Raw genomic sequence first — 20,230 nt, 5'->3', positions numbered from 1 at the left:
AAATATTGAGAACGACACTGAACATTAAAAAGAGTGCAACGACACAGGGCATGTTATAAAGTTATGTAATATCTTAGTCCCACTCACTTCGTTTGGCATGAGGATCTCATACGTCACCTCACGGGATTGGTCGCTGCTTGGAGTCGTTGTCGTATCGCTCGGCGAATCAAGCAAGATCGGTTTATCCTCGTCTGCGTGAGTGTCATCCATGGCGTCGCTCATCGTGATCCGGTCACCGCTTTTTTTATCCCTAAACTCTTCAGTTGCAAATTTGCTTAATTCTCTTCAATACCACACAATCAAAAGACTATATGACAATTTTTTTCCTTCAGACGATGGAAGTCGTGTAAGTTGCAATTTTTAATCCATCAATGCTCGTTTTATGTTGTCCCGTCGGAGATTACAACCATTTTGAGTCTGTCGCATGTTGTTTCACACCCTACTGCTGGCAGCTTACTGGAAGATCCATTAGCAATATCGGAAACCTCATGAGAAATGGATGCATCCACAAGTGTTTTGGCTATCTCGAGGTGACGAGGAAACAATTCAAGCGAAAGATGGGATCGCTCAATTATTCAGAGGGTCGGGATGGAAGGTGGTCGGGTTTAACTAGGTGAGGGTGTTCTCATGGCATTGCATCTATCCTTGTCTGGTCTGCAATGATGGTTTTCAAACTGAAGTGTGCACCTGTAAGATGCACAGAGAAATTGAATGAATGACTTGTTACGACTTTCTGCTGGTTAAAAGCTGTTGTTTATATTAGCAAAATGCCAACTTCACATACTATTGAGCAGTTAAGAAGTACAAAGAAAATGTTTCATGACTCATTATGACTTTCTGGCAGTTAAAAGCTGTTGTTTATATTAGCAAAATGACAATTTCACATACTACTGAAAAGTTAAAGAGTACAAAGAAAATGATTCATATAAACAATATATTTTGTTAGCAAAATTTACCATTTAATTCACAGATCTGTTAAAAGCTCTCTAAAAGTATCAAGATTTAAAGACTAATTCATGTGAATCTATCAGCTTCTGTCAGTATCTAATAGAAATAACTGTATCATTATTTACTTCTTTTGTTTATGTCTGCCACTTTAACGTTCCTACCTCTCTCTCTCTGTCTCTCTTTCTCCCACTCTCCCAATCTACGTCACTCTTTTTGTCAATTTTATTTCGCTTCAATCTCCATAGAACTCTCTATTTATACATCTAACACAATCTATCTTATCCACTAAACTTGTTCAGGTCCCCACACACAAGTACACACAAAAAAATAATATATTAATTTTGTTGTCAGGCATCTTTCAAACCTGCAATCCTCTCTCTCTGTTCCCTCACTTTCACATTGTCTTAAAAATCACATACCAACAGCAACAAAAAAAAAAACATTTGCAACCAGAAGGTACCCCTTCCTCTCTCCCACTTTTTCTCTCTCTCGGCCAACCGATCGCGCCACCCCCGGCAACGCAAATGAATCAATAGCCTACTCTTACTTGTTGTTGTAGTTGATTGCGCCACACTCCGCAGAGAAAATATTGGCCCAAGATGCGAGATTTGGCGAAAATCAATGATGTCAGACACGAGTGGAATGACGATAGCGGGGCAAAATGCGCAGATTTGAAAATGGAGAGGAATCAATATTTCGTTTGTGCTTGCCGGATTGGATTTCGACCGTGAGAGGGTCATTAAATTGGGTTGCCATGGTAACAGGTTGGTGTAATTATTGGGAGGGTATTTATCCAAATAATTCAAGTTCAGTGGAAGCGACATGTAATGACCATCTTGGAGTGGTAATCTTGGCAATGAATGAAAGCTTTCAACAGCAGCTGCCATGGCACTGTAAGTTTATAAGCAAAAATGTTTAGCGCTCAGTCAGTGAAATGTGGAATCGCAATCCACTGACACATGTTCTACACCTACTTGGTGAGCTATTGCCTGTTGAGAAGGCATTTCTCCTCACTACTAGGTCCCTTGGAGAGGACCTTAAGCCTTGGTCCTCTGATTACTTCTATATAAGCATTCATGCTTTTCTAGCAATGAGGTAAAAAAAATCACCATTTAATATCATTATACATACGTTGCACAGGATATAATTTTTACAAGAGTGTAAGTTCCATAACCATTTAATTTCAAGTAAAAATAGAGCACATTGATTTATCAGGCACATCGATTGATGAATCAGGTTCAAGATCAACAACCAATGGAATTGAAAGACTTGACGGCAAGCAATATGGAGAATCTCATCTAGCCTTCCTGAGTCATTTTTTCACTGCAGGATTCCCCTTCATGAAAATAACAACACACCAACTCAAGCAACAAGCGAGGAGGTGACACGATTTACCCCCCGTCTCTCGTTCCCGAATAAATCACACGTGAAGAATTCTCCGATTCACGATTTACTGAATCACCCGAGCAAGAGGAGAATCTTACTACACCCTCCTCATTGACTAATAACAGATTCTGATCTGGGGGATCTTTCATGGAACAAGTAGTCACTGACATCTGTTACAAGCTACTGGCATTCCTTACCTCTGATTGGCTGAGAACAAAAGCTAGTCCGTGAAAATTACTCAATGTTTGTTTCACAAAACACTCCCCTGGAATCACTTTTATTGTTCTTTTTCTCATGTCCATTTCTTTTTCCTACTTCTTTTTGTGAACCATTAAAGTCCCATTTCTCCTTGATTTCACTCTTTCAGTCATTTTTTACCAGATTTCCATTCTTTATTCTGTGTCTTTTAAAAAAAATATGTTGCTCCGCACTTTCTCTATCTTTAATCTATCTCTTGCTCCTTCTCCTCCACCTCTTTCCTCTCTCTCCTTTCACCTCTCTCTCAATTTATTCTAATCTTTATAAGCTTCCCCTTACTATGTCTTTTCAAATTCCCTGTTCCTCTTGTTTATTTGTCTCCTTTTCCTCTGCTTCCTTCTCATCATACCTCTCTTTTTATCCTGGTCCAGTCCTCCTTCACTTTGATTAGTTTCATCCTTATAATTCCTCATCTCCAACCCTTCTTGATTCCTCTCGCTCCTGTTTTTTTTCCTTCTCTCCCCTCCCATCCCTTTCTTTCTTCTTTACATTATAATTCTCATCCCTCATTTTAGAGTACCAAAGTGATGACGTCACAAAAACTTTAACATTTCAGCATTTTTTGATACCATATTTTGGTAGAGCTTGATGAAAAACCCACACTACCAAAATTTGGTTGGAATCGGTCCATGGGGGCCTGAGATATGACCTTACGAATATTTAAGTAGCCCCATTGAACTCGGTGTATTATTTGCCTGGTTCTAAATGTTAGGAGCCAGGCCAATAATACATTGACTTCAATGGGAATAATTATTTATTCATGAGGTATCTTGGGGCCAAATGGACTGATTCCCTCAAAATTTTGGTTGCGGGGGGTTTCATCATGCTCTACCAAAATATGGTATCACAAAAGCTGATATGCAAAAAGTCGAAATTTGATGATGTCACACTTCAGTACTCCATTCCCCCACCCTGTCTTTCCCAGTACATTAAAAAGGAAATTACCTACCTTTCGATAACGGGTCCCAAATCCAACTTCCTGATTTCTATTCATGCAGATGCTCTCAGATGCATAACAGTATCAAATGCAGATTGCTAGATGAAGGAAGGGCACAGAGCTTTAAACAGCACTCCCCATGTATGAATGATGAAGCCTATGTTGTGTTCTCAATGAAGTTGAACTGCGTAGCTAAACAGAACACCTGCAAAGATAGAGTCATGAGATGAATGTATTGAGTAACCATACAGAAATACACGACTAAAATGCATTTGAGATTATCAAACTAAGATACATTGAATCCACTGTCAGGGTTTCAAATCTTAAAAAAGCTTATTCTAATTTCAACTGCATGATTTGCACAGTTAACTTCATGAAAGTTGGTACAAAACTTTAATAACACGGATTTCTCTTTAAATGAGCTCAAATTGAAGCTACTGTGACAAATACATGGCTTAAAATTATCAAGGCTCCACACTAACTTTTTTCTTTGTGGCCTGATCGGTCCACCAAATTCAGCAAACATATTTTTGGTGGCCCGCAAAGCAAATTTGGTATCCCTAAAACAATAGAAAATATTTATCCAAACTTTGGTAGACCGACCAGGCTACCAAGTGTGGGCTTTTACAAAATTTTGGTGGCCGGACTCTCAATTTAGGTTGCCTCGGGCTACTGCTAATGTCGAACCCTGTTTAAATGGATCCAAGGTCATTGAAGGACATGTCCCTAGATACAACTGGAAGCACCCGCCCCTTAAAAAAACCCATGATTTAAATTCATAACCATTCATCCCTAATTTGTTCCTACTTGCTGCATCGAAACCTTGATAACTATGACTTTTTCTTAAATGAGAAAAATGACAAGACATCCTGAAGCCATGATTTGAAATGTCACAAAATCAAAACATGGAACAAGAGTTGGCTAGATGACAGAATGCTTAATCTAGAACACCAAAGGTTAAGAGGATAAATCCTAATTTCTAATCTGAAGTACATTTCAAGAAAACCTAGTGAGAAACAGAGAGAGAGCGAAAGAGAGAGTCAGAAATGGAGAAAGAAGCTAAAAAAAAACATCTCAAAAGGAGGCAAGAGGAAATTGAAGTGTTGGCGGTGACGACGGACGGACCTTGTCGATGGAATGAGTGATTGAAGGGGATCGCACAAGGGTGGGACTGTGATTGTGATATTTTCATTTAGGAGGCTCCGCGGAGGTGGTCAATACATGGGATTATTTCATTTTACAGAGAAGGTCATCGTTAGGTAGACAAGGTAAAGACAGAGAAGATGGAGGGCTGGATTCTTCATTATATTCTAGGAGGATGCGATCGAGGTAACTTTGAACTTGAGGAGTAATGATGCGCCTCGGTCTGATGACAAGCACGCTCCCAGACAGCTCGGAGTCACGACGAAGCAACGTCGGAGGTCAACATGCAGTTATTGCAATAATGTCACTTTCCCTATCTTTCATCCTGGCTTAAAGAGAAATTCCAGTAGTTGCAGTAAACACTGATTTCATGAGAAAGTCTGTAAAACAAGGCTTGATTGTCAGTATATCATCGAGGATCTAGATCTGGTACAGTTACATTAACTGAACTTTGTGAAATCTTGAAATCTACACTGAAAAATGTTCACACCGAAGATCCCCAACACAGATAAGCGCATGTGGGACAATGTATAATTATTGCTTAGAGCGCCCGACGCTCTACCCAAATCCTGTGCTTATTTGCTGATTTCTCAGCAATTACACAATTTATTCCAGAATCCTTTGGCACATGCGTTTTATTTATACAAACAACACTTTGGTGGTCATTTCATTGGATTCTGTATGAACTCATTTTGATATCGTTACCAAAACTAGCATTTACCTTTAACAACTCTGGCGTGTTGAGTATTGGTATACATTGCATTTCATCATGCATTCGAGACCAATCTAAATGGAAATATCTTGGACTATTTTGATCACGGCGACATCATCAACAAAGAAATGGATGATTAGAAAATGAACAATATTGGCAGAGAAAAGGAATCATTTCCATTATGGCCTTACACAGGTTATAGGAATATTTATTTCTAAGACAAGGACTATAAAAAACAAAAATGGCACTTATTCTATTCTAAGTTATGGAGAAAATCACATTAAAATGTAACAAATCTTAGTGGGAAAGTTCAGAAATAGACAATTTTGATGAAAAGAACTAATTTGTATTCATTGCAGCAAAGTCTGATCTCCATACTGTGACTTACAAAGGCTCATTTTTTTATGTCATGAAATATTGACATCACTATGAAAATGAACGATAAAGACATCGATTCACTTATTGAGTGATGTAAAATCATTAGTGATCATTTTGAAGATGATGATCCTTTAGTATTGTTTATTTCTCATGGTGCTTTTGAATTTTAGTAAAAAGAACAGTTTTCTGGAGTCCAAAAGTCCCACAATTGTTAATTTGAAAGCTTGAAATATAAAATAGTTTTCTCTTTATAAATTGAAGAAAGAAAGAACATATTGAATCATTGGAACAAAACGCATTAACCCTTTGATGGCAAAAATTGATTAAACAAATATGAAATTAAGTGGATTAAAAAGGGAAAATAGGTTTCAGAAACAAACATAAGAGCGTGGTTAATAACTATCACATTCTGACTCAATTACTTCAGTTAAGGCTTTATTTAACAGTTCAGAAATATTGGTCAAAATATAGGGATCAAAGTAATTTATAAAATGAAAATGCCAAGCAACTCAATTTGAAGGCTAGATTTAGCGGTGTGGATAGATGCCATGCACGATCTTAGATGGCAGAGAGCCGTGGCGGACATGGTGGAGGCCAGCATTCATTGCCGTGATTTAATTACGAATTTGGTCATGTTAATTCACATCCTCCAAAATGAGTCTACTAATATTCCTTTAGGAGGTAAAAGAAGAAGGAGTAAATGAAGTAAGGTTTAAGAATGGATTTGGATGCATCTATAACAGTAAGGACAATTCATGGAACAATATTGAATTATGAAGGTGTAGAGAATATCAATTCCAATAAAAAAGAGATAATTTGCCGTGTTTTCTTTCTTTCATATACATGGCATAAAGGGTTGGGGTGGGTAAAACTATTACAGAACAACAAACCAACTTGTAAAACGACACCGATCTTATGAAATGAAAGCGACAAGTACATGCTTAGCATGCAGAGTAGGGAAGATACATATCGCTAGATATTGAAGACAAATATAGGGCTGAGGCTTTTCTTAATATTTGCATGAAGAACGGAGGATATCTTTGAAGTTGAAGGCCAATAATTGAGCGGTATATTTTGATGAGAAGGATGGCCTGAGATGGCTTGGAGCATGACTTGAAATAATGGAGGTCAGACCGTAATTACTGGATTATAATTCCTTTTGGGTCCCTCCAGAGGATTAATTTCAAAGAAGAGGAGATGGAAGGTCATTTTTTTATAAGAAAAATAATTTGGAGAGTTTTCCTGGCAATATGAATAAGTAAAGAGCAAAAGAAATCAGATATAGATCTGACAGGTTTATATAAAGCAAATTGGAATTCATTCCATGAAAAAAAATGTTAAAATCTCAAAACTCAAAGAAAGGAAAAACTTTTTTGATTCTCAAACCTTATCAACATGGAGACACAAAATTTTATTGTTTAACTTTTATGCAACAATTTTAACTAGCTATGATATAGTCTACCATACAGCATACTATTTGATAAGGAAATGAAAAATATCTCACCCTAAAAATCACGCCCTGTCCATTTAAACCATAAATTCTGCTCATATACATATAAAAATATAATCTAATGATTTTTTTTCCTCTCACATTTCCTTTCATTACTCCAAGGGTAAAAATAACATTTAAAATCAATTCTCGCATATTTGTCTTAATGTTCCTTTAACGTATCATGAGTTCAAGACCTTTGCATTAACAAGGCTTGCAGCAGTGTAGTTAAATCTCAGTTTCTGTTTCCAATTTGGTCTGCATCAACTTGAGATAAGTGGTTTAAAAGTGATGAATACCCGCTGTAAAAACATCAAGTAGTCCATTAGCAATGCATTAAGACATACTACTAGAAGGGCTCTCTTCCACCACCATGTTAAAAACCTTCAAGCTACCATCCCGCCCCCTCCTGCTACTCTACTTAAATCTTTCTCTTCCACATCCATGTTCAAAATCTCCTAGCCCCCATCCCACTCCCCGCTCCTCTACTTGAAGGCTTCTTCCTCCTTCACCTCTTTGTTCGAAATCTCCTCATCCCCACCCCACATCGGGTGTTTTAATTCTAAATCGTCATTTGGCAAGTAACTGGGCAATTTGACACAACCGAGCAGAAAATATGATGCCAGACACACTTTCACAAAATGTAATAAAAAAATAAATATCAATCTGCAGACTGCAATACTGCCCTTTTACTTGACGAATGATGAATTGATAATTTCCCTAGGATTTAACTCAATTTGGGGGGCGACCATATGCTCTTTTAAAAGAATTCAGTTCAGGACATAAATATTTTTTTTCAGTTAAAAACATCACTGCATCCTTAATATCAATAATAATGATGATGATAATAATACAGTGCCAATACCATCTGAATGGCATCTTTCAGCGCTGTTATTTCGGTCAATGGATTGGGATTTGACAAGAGAAAGCACAATCTCTACTCCCTGGGGAATATTTCAGTCACGAGCAGTCACGTAGCTCAAGTTGCTAGACTAAAAATATTCTCATTCACATCCTATCAGATACCCATTCAACACCTGGGTCCCGTAACACAAAGGTTAGCGATTGATCGTACGCTTGATTTTTACAATTGATTTTACATTGTAGTCAATGGAATCAATCGTCGGAGAATGTTCTACGATCATTGCTAAGCTTTTTGTGTTATGGGCCCCTGGTCAGAGAAACTTGTGTAAACAATAATTATAGCAATAATAATAATAAACAGTTCTTGTATAGCGCATATCACAATTATGAATAATGTCTGAATGAATATAATAATTATAGCAATTGATCTAATCATTCATAACATTGCATCCCTTCATATTAAAGAAAAACTCAATCATTATTTAAAAAAATCAACATGGAACACAATTTCTATTTTTCAAAGACCCCTTTAAGCATCGCATCATCACGGTCAGCAAATATATATCCCAATAATTCTGAGATCATTCCGTTACATTTCCTTTGCACCAAATGGCTTCTATCTCGCAAATTGGCCATTACCTCCAAGCTGGATGACATCTTCTAAGTCGTTTCAATCCAGATGAAATGATGCGTAGTAAGAACAAGTCAGTGAGGCGATATCGTAATGTCTTATTGCTCGAGGTAGATCTGGCATGGTCTCTGACATGTAGGTTTTATGGTGTAGTGGTTCTGAAACCCAACTGTTAATAAGGGGGTCATGGGTTAAAATCCTATTCCATTAGCAAGAAATTTATTCATATTGTGCTGCACTCAACCCAGGTGAGGCAAATTGGTTCCTGGTAGGAATCTATTTCTTAAAATTCAGAGTGCTCAACAGTTGTCTGCTAGCCAGGGTAATTAGACTGTATTGTACTTCGAGACTTCTGATAAAGTACGTGTAAACTGCTATAAACATAAGCAAGGAGTACAATCAGTTTTATGCTAATATTGTTGTTTTTTTCATGCAAATCAATCATACCCACATAAAATGTTATTTCTCACTTCTGAAGTTAAATTTTGATACATACATAGCTGAAGTTGAAAGGCATGTGAAAGTTTTGACCTCCATTGAAAAAAGTCACTTGCCTTTACAACAATGTTAACAGTGCATCATTGCTGCTTGAAAAAGGACCCAATATCTTGTTTATTTTGCTAATTTCTCAGAACTTACACAGTATCTTTCAGAATCTTTTGGCTCATATTATTAATGTATAGATACAGACACCTGGATGGTCATTTTATTGGGTTCTGTCCAAACTACTTCTGGGGCCCATTTCATAAAGGACTTGGAAATCTTGTAACTTTGCCATAATGGCAACTACCATGGAAACCTTGATTTTGATTGGCTGCTGAGCCCTGTTACCATGGTAGTTGCCATTATGGCAACAGTCGCAAGTCCTTTAAGAAACAGGCCCCTGAAATCATTAACACAACTGGCTTTTATCTATCAAGGTATTGCCAATTTGACGAAGGTAACCTAATTCGTCCTCTGCTGTGATGTACGTCATCATCATCATCCGGTGTCGAGGGTAGGATGGAGGGGACCACTGTCAGAGGTAGAAGATATAAACCACATCATGAATGATATATGGCTCTCACAGAGACAGATAGTTGGGCCATTAGTTGAACATTTGCTTACGTTTTAAGTAATGCACCTGCTCCCGTTCAGCTAACACTCACTTCATCTTCCCTTCTCACTCCATCACTGACATTCGCTTGGGTGTGTTCGATGTCCATTCTCAAATTTAAAAGGCAACATGAATCACGATTCAAAACGCAATTACAAAACACAGAGCACAAACGCGATTATAAAACATAGAGCACAACCTCGATCAGTGGAGCGCATCATCAGCCCACCTAATGAATATTCATGATGACGTGCATATAACTATTTTCACAATATATTGATAAATTTCAAAATTCAATAAAGTTATTTGTTTTCTGATTTTGATGAAATATTCAGCATTTTGCTCTGTGAATTTTACTCCATTTATTTAGATATAAATATATTCAGCCTGGAGTACCCTTTTAATTCTCTGCTCTCAAAAACTTATATCAGTGCAGAAATCCACTGCTGTCAAAAAAATTAACCAGTGCAGCTTCCAATGGAATGACGTGAAATTTAAAGATGTTTGTTTTCAAAAGTATCCTTCTTCAGCTTTTAAATTTTTCCCAACAGCACAATCTGACATCTATGAATTGAACACACCCTTTGTTTCTTATTACATCTACATTGACTACATATGCGTTTTGTAATTGTATTTTCAATCATGATTCATGTTGCTATTTGAATTTAAAAATGGACATTAAACACACCCTCAATCCTCTCCACACAATGCTTTATAGTGGTCGTTTCATGGCAACTTAACCCCATCACTACCAGGACCAGGTAGTCCCTTCATAAAAAATACTGGCAGTTGACATTTCAGTATTCAATGGGTTATTAAAACCAAACTTCAAACAGATTTTGAGTTTAGATGCAGATTGTAAATCTTCAGAACTGAGAATCCATAACATAAAATATAAAAACTAAAAATAAAGAGAGGAAAATTGAGAAAGGACCCCCCCCCTTCCATGAACAAGATATAAAGATAAAAACAACTAAAGCAGTCTTTGCCTTTCCATTCTAAAAAGGATAATTTGGAAAGATATATTTTGCTTATATTTAGTGGACAATCTTAATAAACAACAAGAGTTACACCTATTTTCCCATCCCCCCCCAAAAAAAAAAATAACTATGATTGTAAAAGGAATGAAGACTTTTCTCTCATTTACTGACCAATCATGAACAATAAGAAACAAAAAAACAACAGAATCGCACTAAAGGAAATCTCAAAAGCCACTACATCATGTCCCATATTGAATACAAATATACTTCTCATTCTACACTTTTCCTGATTTCTTTAGATGAGTGTTTCATTATAAGATGCTAATGAAATCACTCATCCTCTCCTGCTCAGAGAGCCGGTTGAAAGAAATCCAAAATGGAATTTACAAGAATCCAATGAATCCATCTTCCGCTGGCCACGGCGGCGTTTGTGACATGGTAATTTCCAAGGTGAAAATGACAGGAAAATACTAATGTTATCCCGAGGCAGTGAAATAAAAAGCCAGGGAGATAACCGCCATTGCTCCATGGCTCGTTTGCGGAAAGAATCGAGGCGATGCTCCGATTTTCTATCTCTTTATCTCTTATTCTCTTACTTTTTTTAAAGAATATACTTCTTCTGCTGCCCATACATCCTTCCCTTCTATCGGTTCTCCTCTTCTTCTCTCTCTTGCTCTCTCTGCCTCTTTACTTCGCTCTTGTTCTCTATATTTGTGTGAGTTGACAACAATTTACCCACTCATCAAAAATCCTCTGATACCTAAATATGCTTGCCAACTACTAAACTATAAAATTTCTAAGATGCTACTGTTTGACATATTATTACTCTGAATTATTTCATTTTAAAACGGGACAAAAACTTCAAAACATGCAAGTAGGCCGTCATAGTATTCTTCCTTCACACTTCATATGAAACCGACCGACTGCTTCATCCCCAATGCAATCACATGACCAGATCTCGACATTATCTTAAAACCACAAGGCTGGGGCCGTGCCTGGGACTTGATCTCCCTCTTGCCCCACTTCACTCCGTTATTAACGACTGGTCTCGCTTCTCGTTTATCGCCCTCCTTGCCTCATCGGCAGAGATCTCATACATACGTTGCCCTTGGAGATTGCATTTTTACGAGTGGCTAGAGCTTTCATCTTGATCCCAGAGTATACCCGATTCTTGGATAATGACCTTGGTTGAGACCTTCGTGTTACCGACCCTGTTAGAGCCGTGATAAAATCGTAGGGACTTTTTCCACTTCAAATTTAATCCAATGGAATGCTTACCATAACTCCTAAAATGTCACCAAAATGAAGTTACAGGATTAGTAAAACGACAGAACATGATTTTGGCCACAGTGAATGGGTAAGGGCTAACTTTGATTTTGTCAATGAACCGGTGCTGCACCATCCCGAGTTTGCTCAATCTCGAGATTTTAGCCGATCAGCCCTCTTCGCGATTAATCTCGAGATTCAAGAAACCCCGTCTCCACCATCGCACGAACAGCGATTCTTGCTCGAGCGAGGCAACAAGCCCGATATTCCGAGCATGCGCACTTTCGATCTTGGAGTTTCAACGGCCCGCGCTTTTGAATAACTTCCCGCGATATGCAATCAAGTCCATGTACTCTTTCGCCGAATTCGACCGTTGTTATGCAACAATCCTCTCAGCTCAGCCGCGCTATAATTATAAGCGAGTGAAGTTTTCTTCGTTTAATATGATGGCGGACTCCGAGGCAACGACAGAGGGGGAGAGAGAGAGAGGGGAGGAAAGAAATGCTATTTGCTCACATTTTGCGAAGGAATAAGACGACAATGCTGTCAGTATTGTTATTGACTATGACCATCGTCGATAATGAGCGCCTCCCCCATCGGTCTGGTCTCTCCCAAAATCCATTCACGGGGGGCTTGACACCATCGTTGCTGATTGGGGAATTGATGAACGCTATGATAAAGTTGACTTTCGCATGCGTTCGGTATAATCGCTGTTTATGTTTTTACCAAGGCGGAAATGGAACGCGAATTGCATTATGGACTGAAGGTCATGAATAAATTAACCCGAGTCCAAACCCGAGTGCGTCTGCACCTACGAATTAGCGCGATAATTCGTAAATAGCGCGCTATTTTGCAAATAAACCCGAGTTGACTTGGGATTGCAATCTCGAGATTAATCCTACGAACTAGCGCGATAATTGCATCTGCATTACAAACAATCTCGAGATTTTTCAGATCGGGATAATTTGCCGGATCAGAAATAGCGCGCTAATTTGAAAACTCGGGATGGTGCAGACGGCCCTAATGAATCTTTTTTGTTATCTCTCAGATATCCTACTACACCAGGAAACGTTTGCTGCATTAAATGCATTTATTGCTTTGCTTCTGAAGCTAATATGGCATATCGCAATGTTAGTTAACTGACCAGAATGGCAAGAAGTCATGAAAATCCTTGATAATACGTAATAGTCATCTTTGACAGAGAAAAAAACTGTGTCATGATGACAAGAGTCCTGTAATCCCTGCAGATGTTTGCTGATCCATACTGGAAGAGGACAAGCCTTCCTTTGGTAATGAAAATGGCCGACAGATACAGGATATTCAAAATGGCCGATAGGCAGGTACAAGATATAATACATCATGCATGTGACCAAGATTTAAAAAAAAAACCATTGGTGTAAAATAACAGGAAGAGGAGAGAAAGAACAATGTAGAGAATGAAAGAAAGTTGAAGGTTGTGAGATTGGAAATAGGGAAAGAAAGTGTTTCTAAAAAATAACATACAGAGGTTTGTATAAATGGGACTGAACCAATTTCAGACAATTTCAAAGTTTAAACTAAATAATCGTAACCAAATTCTTATAATGTATCCTAGATTTACAACTAGACATTTTGAATTTATAATAATAATATGCAACATTTATATAACACTTAATACCAATGTTTATATGCAACATTTATATAGCACTTAATACCATTGTTTCTATGCAACATTTATTTAGCACTTAATACAAATGTTTCTAATACCCTTTTCATAAACCTATCCTCCAATTAGCCGCCTAAGAGTAATGCGGATAATTCAATGAAAATTGCGTTCATAAACTCCGAAAATAAGCCGCATTATTTTTACGAGCGCCCATCCTGAAAGAGGCGGATAATCGTCATGACAAATGGACACGCTCCCTCCGATGCGGTTGTGTTGGAAAAGGGTGACCTTGTGATCACACCATGGCAATTATCCGCATTATTTGGAAATGCGTTCATAAACTCAAAATCTCGTCCCGATACTGCTATTATGCGGATAATAGCAGCATCAAAATAATGCGGACAACCCTGGTCCTCCTCCTATTTTACGACCAAATTATGCTGCTATTAGCCGCATAATTGGGTTTATGAAAGGGGTATTAGCGCTGCATACTAATATATGTATCATTGAGAGTAAATTGGTGACTTTGGCATTAGAGTGAAAATAAGTTCACATTGGGCACAAAAGTTTAACATTTTGTTGGTTTCATGTGAACTGAGCTACTGTTTGCAGGTGTGAAGAAGAGGGGAAAGGGGAGATGAGTCGAGCAAGAATTCAGAGAAATTGATCTCGATATCATTTGGGAAAGAGAATGAGAGGTGCTTCCCAAAGTGCAAGAGGGAAAGACATCCATAAATGGAACAGAGAAGAGGGGAGAAATCGGGGAGAAATCAATGAAATCTGATTTCATTCAACCCTATTCTGCCCAATGATATCATAAATTCTATTTCAAACAAATAGCAGGCATAAAAATGTTATAAGTGGATGACCCTATACATACTAAAAGATTTCTATCAAAAGGTTGATCAAAATCATAAATGTGAGAACATGGTTAAGAAAACTACGCCAAGGGCATCTTACTGTTTTAATTCCAAGACAAAAGATGTTTTGGCTCATTGTACAAATCATTCCCAAATAATTCAAATCAAAACTTTAAGAAGACAGTGGTTGTAGTTGAAGTACAATATCCTGAAGACAACTTTAACCTGGCAAAAACACAAGAAATAAAGGTAGAAAGGAAGACAGGTATAGAAAGCAAGGACTAGAACTGGGTTAAGGGAAATAGAAATTTGAAGGAGTTCCAAAAGAATTGAAAATTGCGGTTTCCGTATCCAACCAATTCATTCCGTCAAGTACTCGAGGCTAAATGGTGATACAGATACCCCTCTTTACTCTTTTTTTGCGTGGGAGGGGAGGAGCTTTGCTCAGTAGAGATATTTTCTAGTCGTGAAGATTATGAAAGGCTCTAAAAAGAAATGAATGCACAATTAAATTTGTTCTGAGACATATATTTCAATTCTTAATCGACTTAAGTTCACATAGAAGTTTTTCTTTTCTTTGTGAAAAAAGGGGCTATATCCATGATAGAAAGAGAAAAGGAGATTTGATCATTAAAATGGAAATATAAAAATTGAGGAACAAATTAGATACAGATAGGAAGAAAGGAAAAGAATGAAAATAGCACAAATATAATTGGAAATTTGAGGAGATTAAGGCCTGATCACACCGCCGAGCGTCATTGGAGCGGTCATGAAGCGGTAGGGAAAGAGGGTCGAATTTCGCTTTCAAAATTGGGGGAAGAAATCTAAAACATAAAAAAACAATCGAAATCGAAAATGGTGAACGGTAGCGAGCGGTGATGATTTTTTTTTTCTCTCCGCTCCACGACCGCTCCAACAACGCTCGGGCGGTGTGACCATGCCTTTAAGAGAATGGGGAACATCTGAAAAGTAAAAAATAAGAGCCTGTGTAATTTGAAAGGCCGTAAGAGGAACTAGGGAGAGAAAATTACCGATATAGCTCCAGAATTACCAACTGACAGAAACAAGCCCTAAATGGAAAAGTAGATAACTAAAGATCAAGTAAATCTCTGTAGAGAGAGACATCAGACCCCAAATCAAGATAGGCAAGATGATCTCAGGTCTTCACATCCACAATGGCTAAAGGTCAGGGTCAAGGTCTTGGCTGGATCCAACAGGTTGGAAATGTCACATCAACATCAGCACCGACATGCCACATAGATTTATCTGGCTTAGATCAGGAAATCGATCTGCAGAACAGCAAAGGCAATTGTGGAGGCAGAGGGAAGGGGAGGGAAACACACTGCCCGCTCAAAACGAGTTTCAAATGCATAGTCTGGAAAAAAAATTGCAATAATAAACAGCATTTATTGTGCTCCATCTATCTAGTGAACTTTTTTGATGGAAGGACATAAGGATTGATTACGCATAAATCAAATCTCAACCCTGCTGACCAGGAAGAAAGGCGTTGGATCTCCCATACACAGACACTGTACACTTTGTAAAGCCAGCGCTTGAACTATAACCCGTATGTCGGCTGCAGAGGATTTGAAAATTGCTGCGCATGCACAACTTACCACCCTTTCCCCACCCAGGTGACTGACGGATAACAAAAACAAAGAAAGGGAGAGAAAAAGAGGAGAGAAGAAATTGTTTTCTCTTACACTGACAACTTGACAAGACATTCAAGGGTATGCTATTGAGCTCAGACATGAGTATGCTGTCCCACAGGGGTCAGTTTTGCAACCAGTGCTTTTTTTTACAAATCTTACATCAAACTTAGTTTTCTTAAAGACTCTTTCTCTATTTTGCCTTTCAAGTAAGACCACAGATCCTGAAATTTCTGCGACAAGTGAGGCCCTTGATTGATCCTTGTTTATGTCAAATTTACTGTAGATAATAATATGGGTATATTTACCCAGGGTAGCCACTTCAGTTTTGAAAACTGTTCTCTTAGAGGGCCGTGCTATTTTTTTAAGTATTATTAGTAGATGACATTTAGTTATCATCTTATCACCTTAAATAAGACGACTCATCTTAAAGCATGATGTATTTGTGAAGGGTTCAATCATTGAAGATTGTGATATTACCAGGTAATCACCAAATGTCCATTTATGAAGCAGGTTTTTACATTATAGCAATGTTACAACTTTGTTCAAATCTTTATTCTCACAGCTAAAACTGTTCATCAAATTTGAGAAGTAAAATTATTCCCTACTTACTGTATTCTCAATTGTGAATTAGCCAGTAGTTGGTGTTCATAGCTTTATATTTAATAGAAATTACTTTGTTATATGGGGGGAATAGCTCAAAATATCCCATGGGCATGGGTGCAATAGTCATCCACATACACTTCCATTTTCATTGAGTTACCTCAACCAGTGATATGAAATGTGATAGGGGTAGCTGAAATGGGAGGTAATAATCATTCATATCCATGCTCAATGTAGAGGGTTATTTTGACAACTTGGGCAAATGACAACACATCTACTGAATGACGATTGTAATCTAGTCAGCTACAATTACGATAAAGGTCATGTTTTTATCACTCTCGATCTGCCCTTCACTGTTTTTCTTCCTAATATAATCCAATCCCATCAAATCCGGTTCTATCTCTGGGTCTTTTGAATGAATCATCACCAGGCGCCACATACAGATGAGACTTGAGGCAATGACATCATAACACTTAGGAAACGACCTGATGGTGAGGACTATTTTCTGGAATAGTACATCATTGACAATGTTAGCATAACAGAAACCAACACAACTGCAGTTAAGGTACACAGTTTTGATATCTGTGGAGTGGTACTGCTGATGTATTGCTAAAGTCTGTAGTTAGCGTGATGCTACGGTCACACTGGGGAAACCGACTCCAGACCGATCAATGTAAAAGCTTTTATGTTATTTCCAATGACACATAGGTTGGTTTCACTGGAGGAACTGGATCAATAAGTATGTTGTAACCCAGTGTTTTATGTATGGATGCTCCTTTCAAATCTTAATGGATTGCAAAAGGGTTTCTTTCATAGATTCTCTATTCCTTTTTTTAAAGTGGGGTTTAGTATTACTAGATAAACTCTAGATTTCAGGGATTGGAAATGAATCCAATATTCGGCTGGTCACTGCAGTCTGGGTTTATTCTAAATCCTCAAAATGTTAAGCGTAATTAAGACATTAAAGCGTCCACACTCCTGTGTTTGGTCCACAGGCTGTGTTCCACCAGGACCCCCGTCTTACAAAAGAGTTACGATTGATCCAGTCATCTCAACTGTATGGAAATCCATCTGTACCATTTCTACCAGAAATTTGCACTTGTAATCTCCTTACTAAACAAAGAGAATCACACTGGACCTTCAACTAAGAATGTATGAATATTCATCATATCAAGAAAATACTTTGAACAAATTTGCATTTTAGAAGTTTACATTGCTGATACCTTGGTCACATTTACTCTACGGCGGCCGTACGGCGAGTCGAAATCAGCCGTTTTAACATTTTGCTTGTGCCAGCTACATATTGGTGGTTTTAGTAAAATTAATAAAACAGCTGTTTTCGACTCGCCGTTCGGCAGCCGTAGAGCAAATGTGACCATGGTATTACTGTCCATAGTTGTAGCTAATTGGATCAATTGCAACTCTTTGCAAGAAAGAGCCCAGTGGTGCAACATAATCTGCTCCCATGATCAAGTGAGTAAGTTACAAATCCCCAGGCAATATCCTAGCGACCTTAGGTGATCTGAAAATCATGATTACCAGGTACCTTGGAAAAGACGTTCGTCTGTCAGTCTGCTAGATCCTTATGAAAAAGCAAAAAAAAAATTCACTTTCACTGATTGGGTAAAAACAAACTTGCGATTTAAGCTTTCATATGAATTATACAAAACATCAAGAGGTTAAACATGCTTTCCAAATGGGTCAAATTGGCACCTAGTGCTTGTTACATCCACCTATTGTGTTTTATAACAATTCTATTGAGCTAAACGCTGACATGAAACAAAAGAAATGAGACATTAAAGTGTTTTGTCAGTTGCTATCAATTTACGTCATTCTGTTAATCCTTGGCCTCAAGACACTAACACCGATCTCATCCCTCTTAAAACCACTTTATAAATTTCCCAAAGGCTAAAACCAATCTTCAACTGAGAAGGATCTTTTCATAATTAACTTGATAGCTCGCTATACAGGTTTAGTCCAAATTTCGTCTCAGGCTACAGAGATATGCCTCTCTACTTCTGACGCTTGCAAGCGGTCTTTGAAAAAGTGTAAATAAAGCTCACAACTTAGAACATAATTATTTTAATCCCTAGATAGTCAAATTTTTCTGGAGCTTTGAATTTCATGGTTTCAAACAATATCCTCAGTCCCATATAATCAACAGTCAGCGATTCACAGGCATGGAGTTACGTCCTGTCAATGAAAGGGGCCTATTTACAAAATAAACATCAATTTCCACGGCTTTGAATTACAGCCTTCTGCAGCTGAATTTTAGCAATTACAATATCTCCAGCCATCATCCTCTGCATGCAATCTTCAGAATTTAATCTAAAGGCTTAAAGTTAAGTTCTTGTTACAACGGAAAGAGCCATTTTACCATATTTACATAGATTTCAACATCTATGAGATAGAGCCTTTTGCAGCTGAATGGTGGCAATGTCTAAAAACAATGTCTCCACCCCTTATCACCCTCTACACACCCTGAGGCATAAGAACGTGCCAGAGCATAAAAGATGAAAATTTTCTATGTTAGGCAACGAGATGCTATCGCCGTGGCGACTGCATCAGACTTGGGACCGATCTGACGTGACTGAGACGGGAGCCGGGGTAAAACGAGGGTAGCCAGAGGGATGAGCGATGTGGACGAGCGAAGAGCATGATCGCGGATTGGGGGTTTGGAATCGAGGTCAGAATGACGGATGAGGCTCTGACAATTATGAAAATAATGAATGGTCATAAATTAAACTTCTATTCTCTCATTAATAGTTATTTCAACAAGAGTTCTTTTATAACATCATACAATCCTACCTCCTGAAATACACAATTTAACAGTCTTTGAAAGACCAATTTTAGGCAAAGGTATCATAAATATTGTATCTGGAGCCATTATTAATCAACAAAGTAAAAAGGAAATTTCCATCTTGTGCAAATTTAAATTTTCTTTAAAACATTTAGATACTGACATCCAACTTACCTAATGAGAGTGAGTGCAATTCTTTGAATATTAATTTGATTTATGACTTAAATTAGCTGTGAAGGTACAGCTAATATTGTACAATACTCAATGTTATGATATATCCTGCATTACACTATGCAATGTACCATCTCTGACAAGCCTGGGATAGCATATAGACATTCTCAGTGAAAATGACTCTCGACCGTTCTTTCATATTTGATTACATGATATCAAAGATTGCATTGATACCTGTCTTGGATAAACCATGCTTGAATTAGAGATATTGTATGTTTGCTTGGATGGCAGGATGGAAGACAACGCCAAGAAGCCTGTCACGCCATCAATGCCATATATTATCAGTAGTGGTAAAAATGTAAATATTTGCCAAGATAAGAGGCTCTACTTCTTCCAGTCTCATCTCATCAATCC

General features: G+C 37.9%; 1 protein-coding gene across 1 annotated transcript in view; it reads right to left on the bottom strand.

The window, feature by feature from the left end:
- Nucleotides 1-20,230, bottom strand: part of LOC121427695 (rho guanine nucleotide exchange factor 10-like) — a 145,385-nt gene that overhangs the window by 102,396 nt on the left and 22,759 nt on the right. The window contains exons 3-4 of the mRNA XM_041624218.1: nt 3,542-3,734; nt 88-687 (exon numbers count right to left, since the gene is read on the bottom strand). Of these exons, the coding sequence (XP_041480152.1) occupies nt 88-222 (135 nt within the window). The 5' untranslated portion in view covers nt 223-687; nt 3,542-3,734. The remainder of the gene's footprint in view (nt 1-87; nt 688-3,541; nt 3,735-20,230) is intronic.

This window comes from Lytechinus variegatus, chromosome 14 (assembly GCF_018143015.1).
Source record: "Lytechinus variegatus isolate NC3 chromosome 14, Lvar_3.0, whole genome shotgun sequence".
NCBI lineage: Eukaryota > Metazoa > Echinodermata > Echinoidea > Temnopleuroida > Toxopneustidae > Lytechinus > Lytechinus variegatus.
Note: the sequence above shows the minus strand (reverse complement) of the source record. Positions and strands in the feature narration are given on the sequence as shown.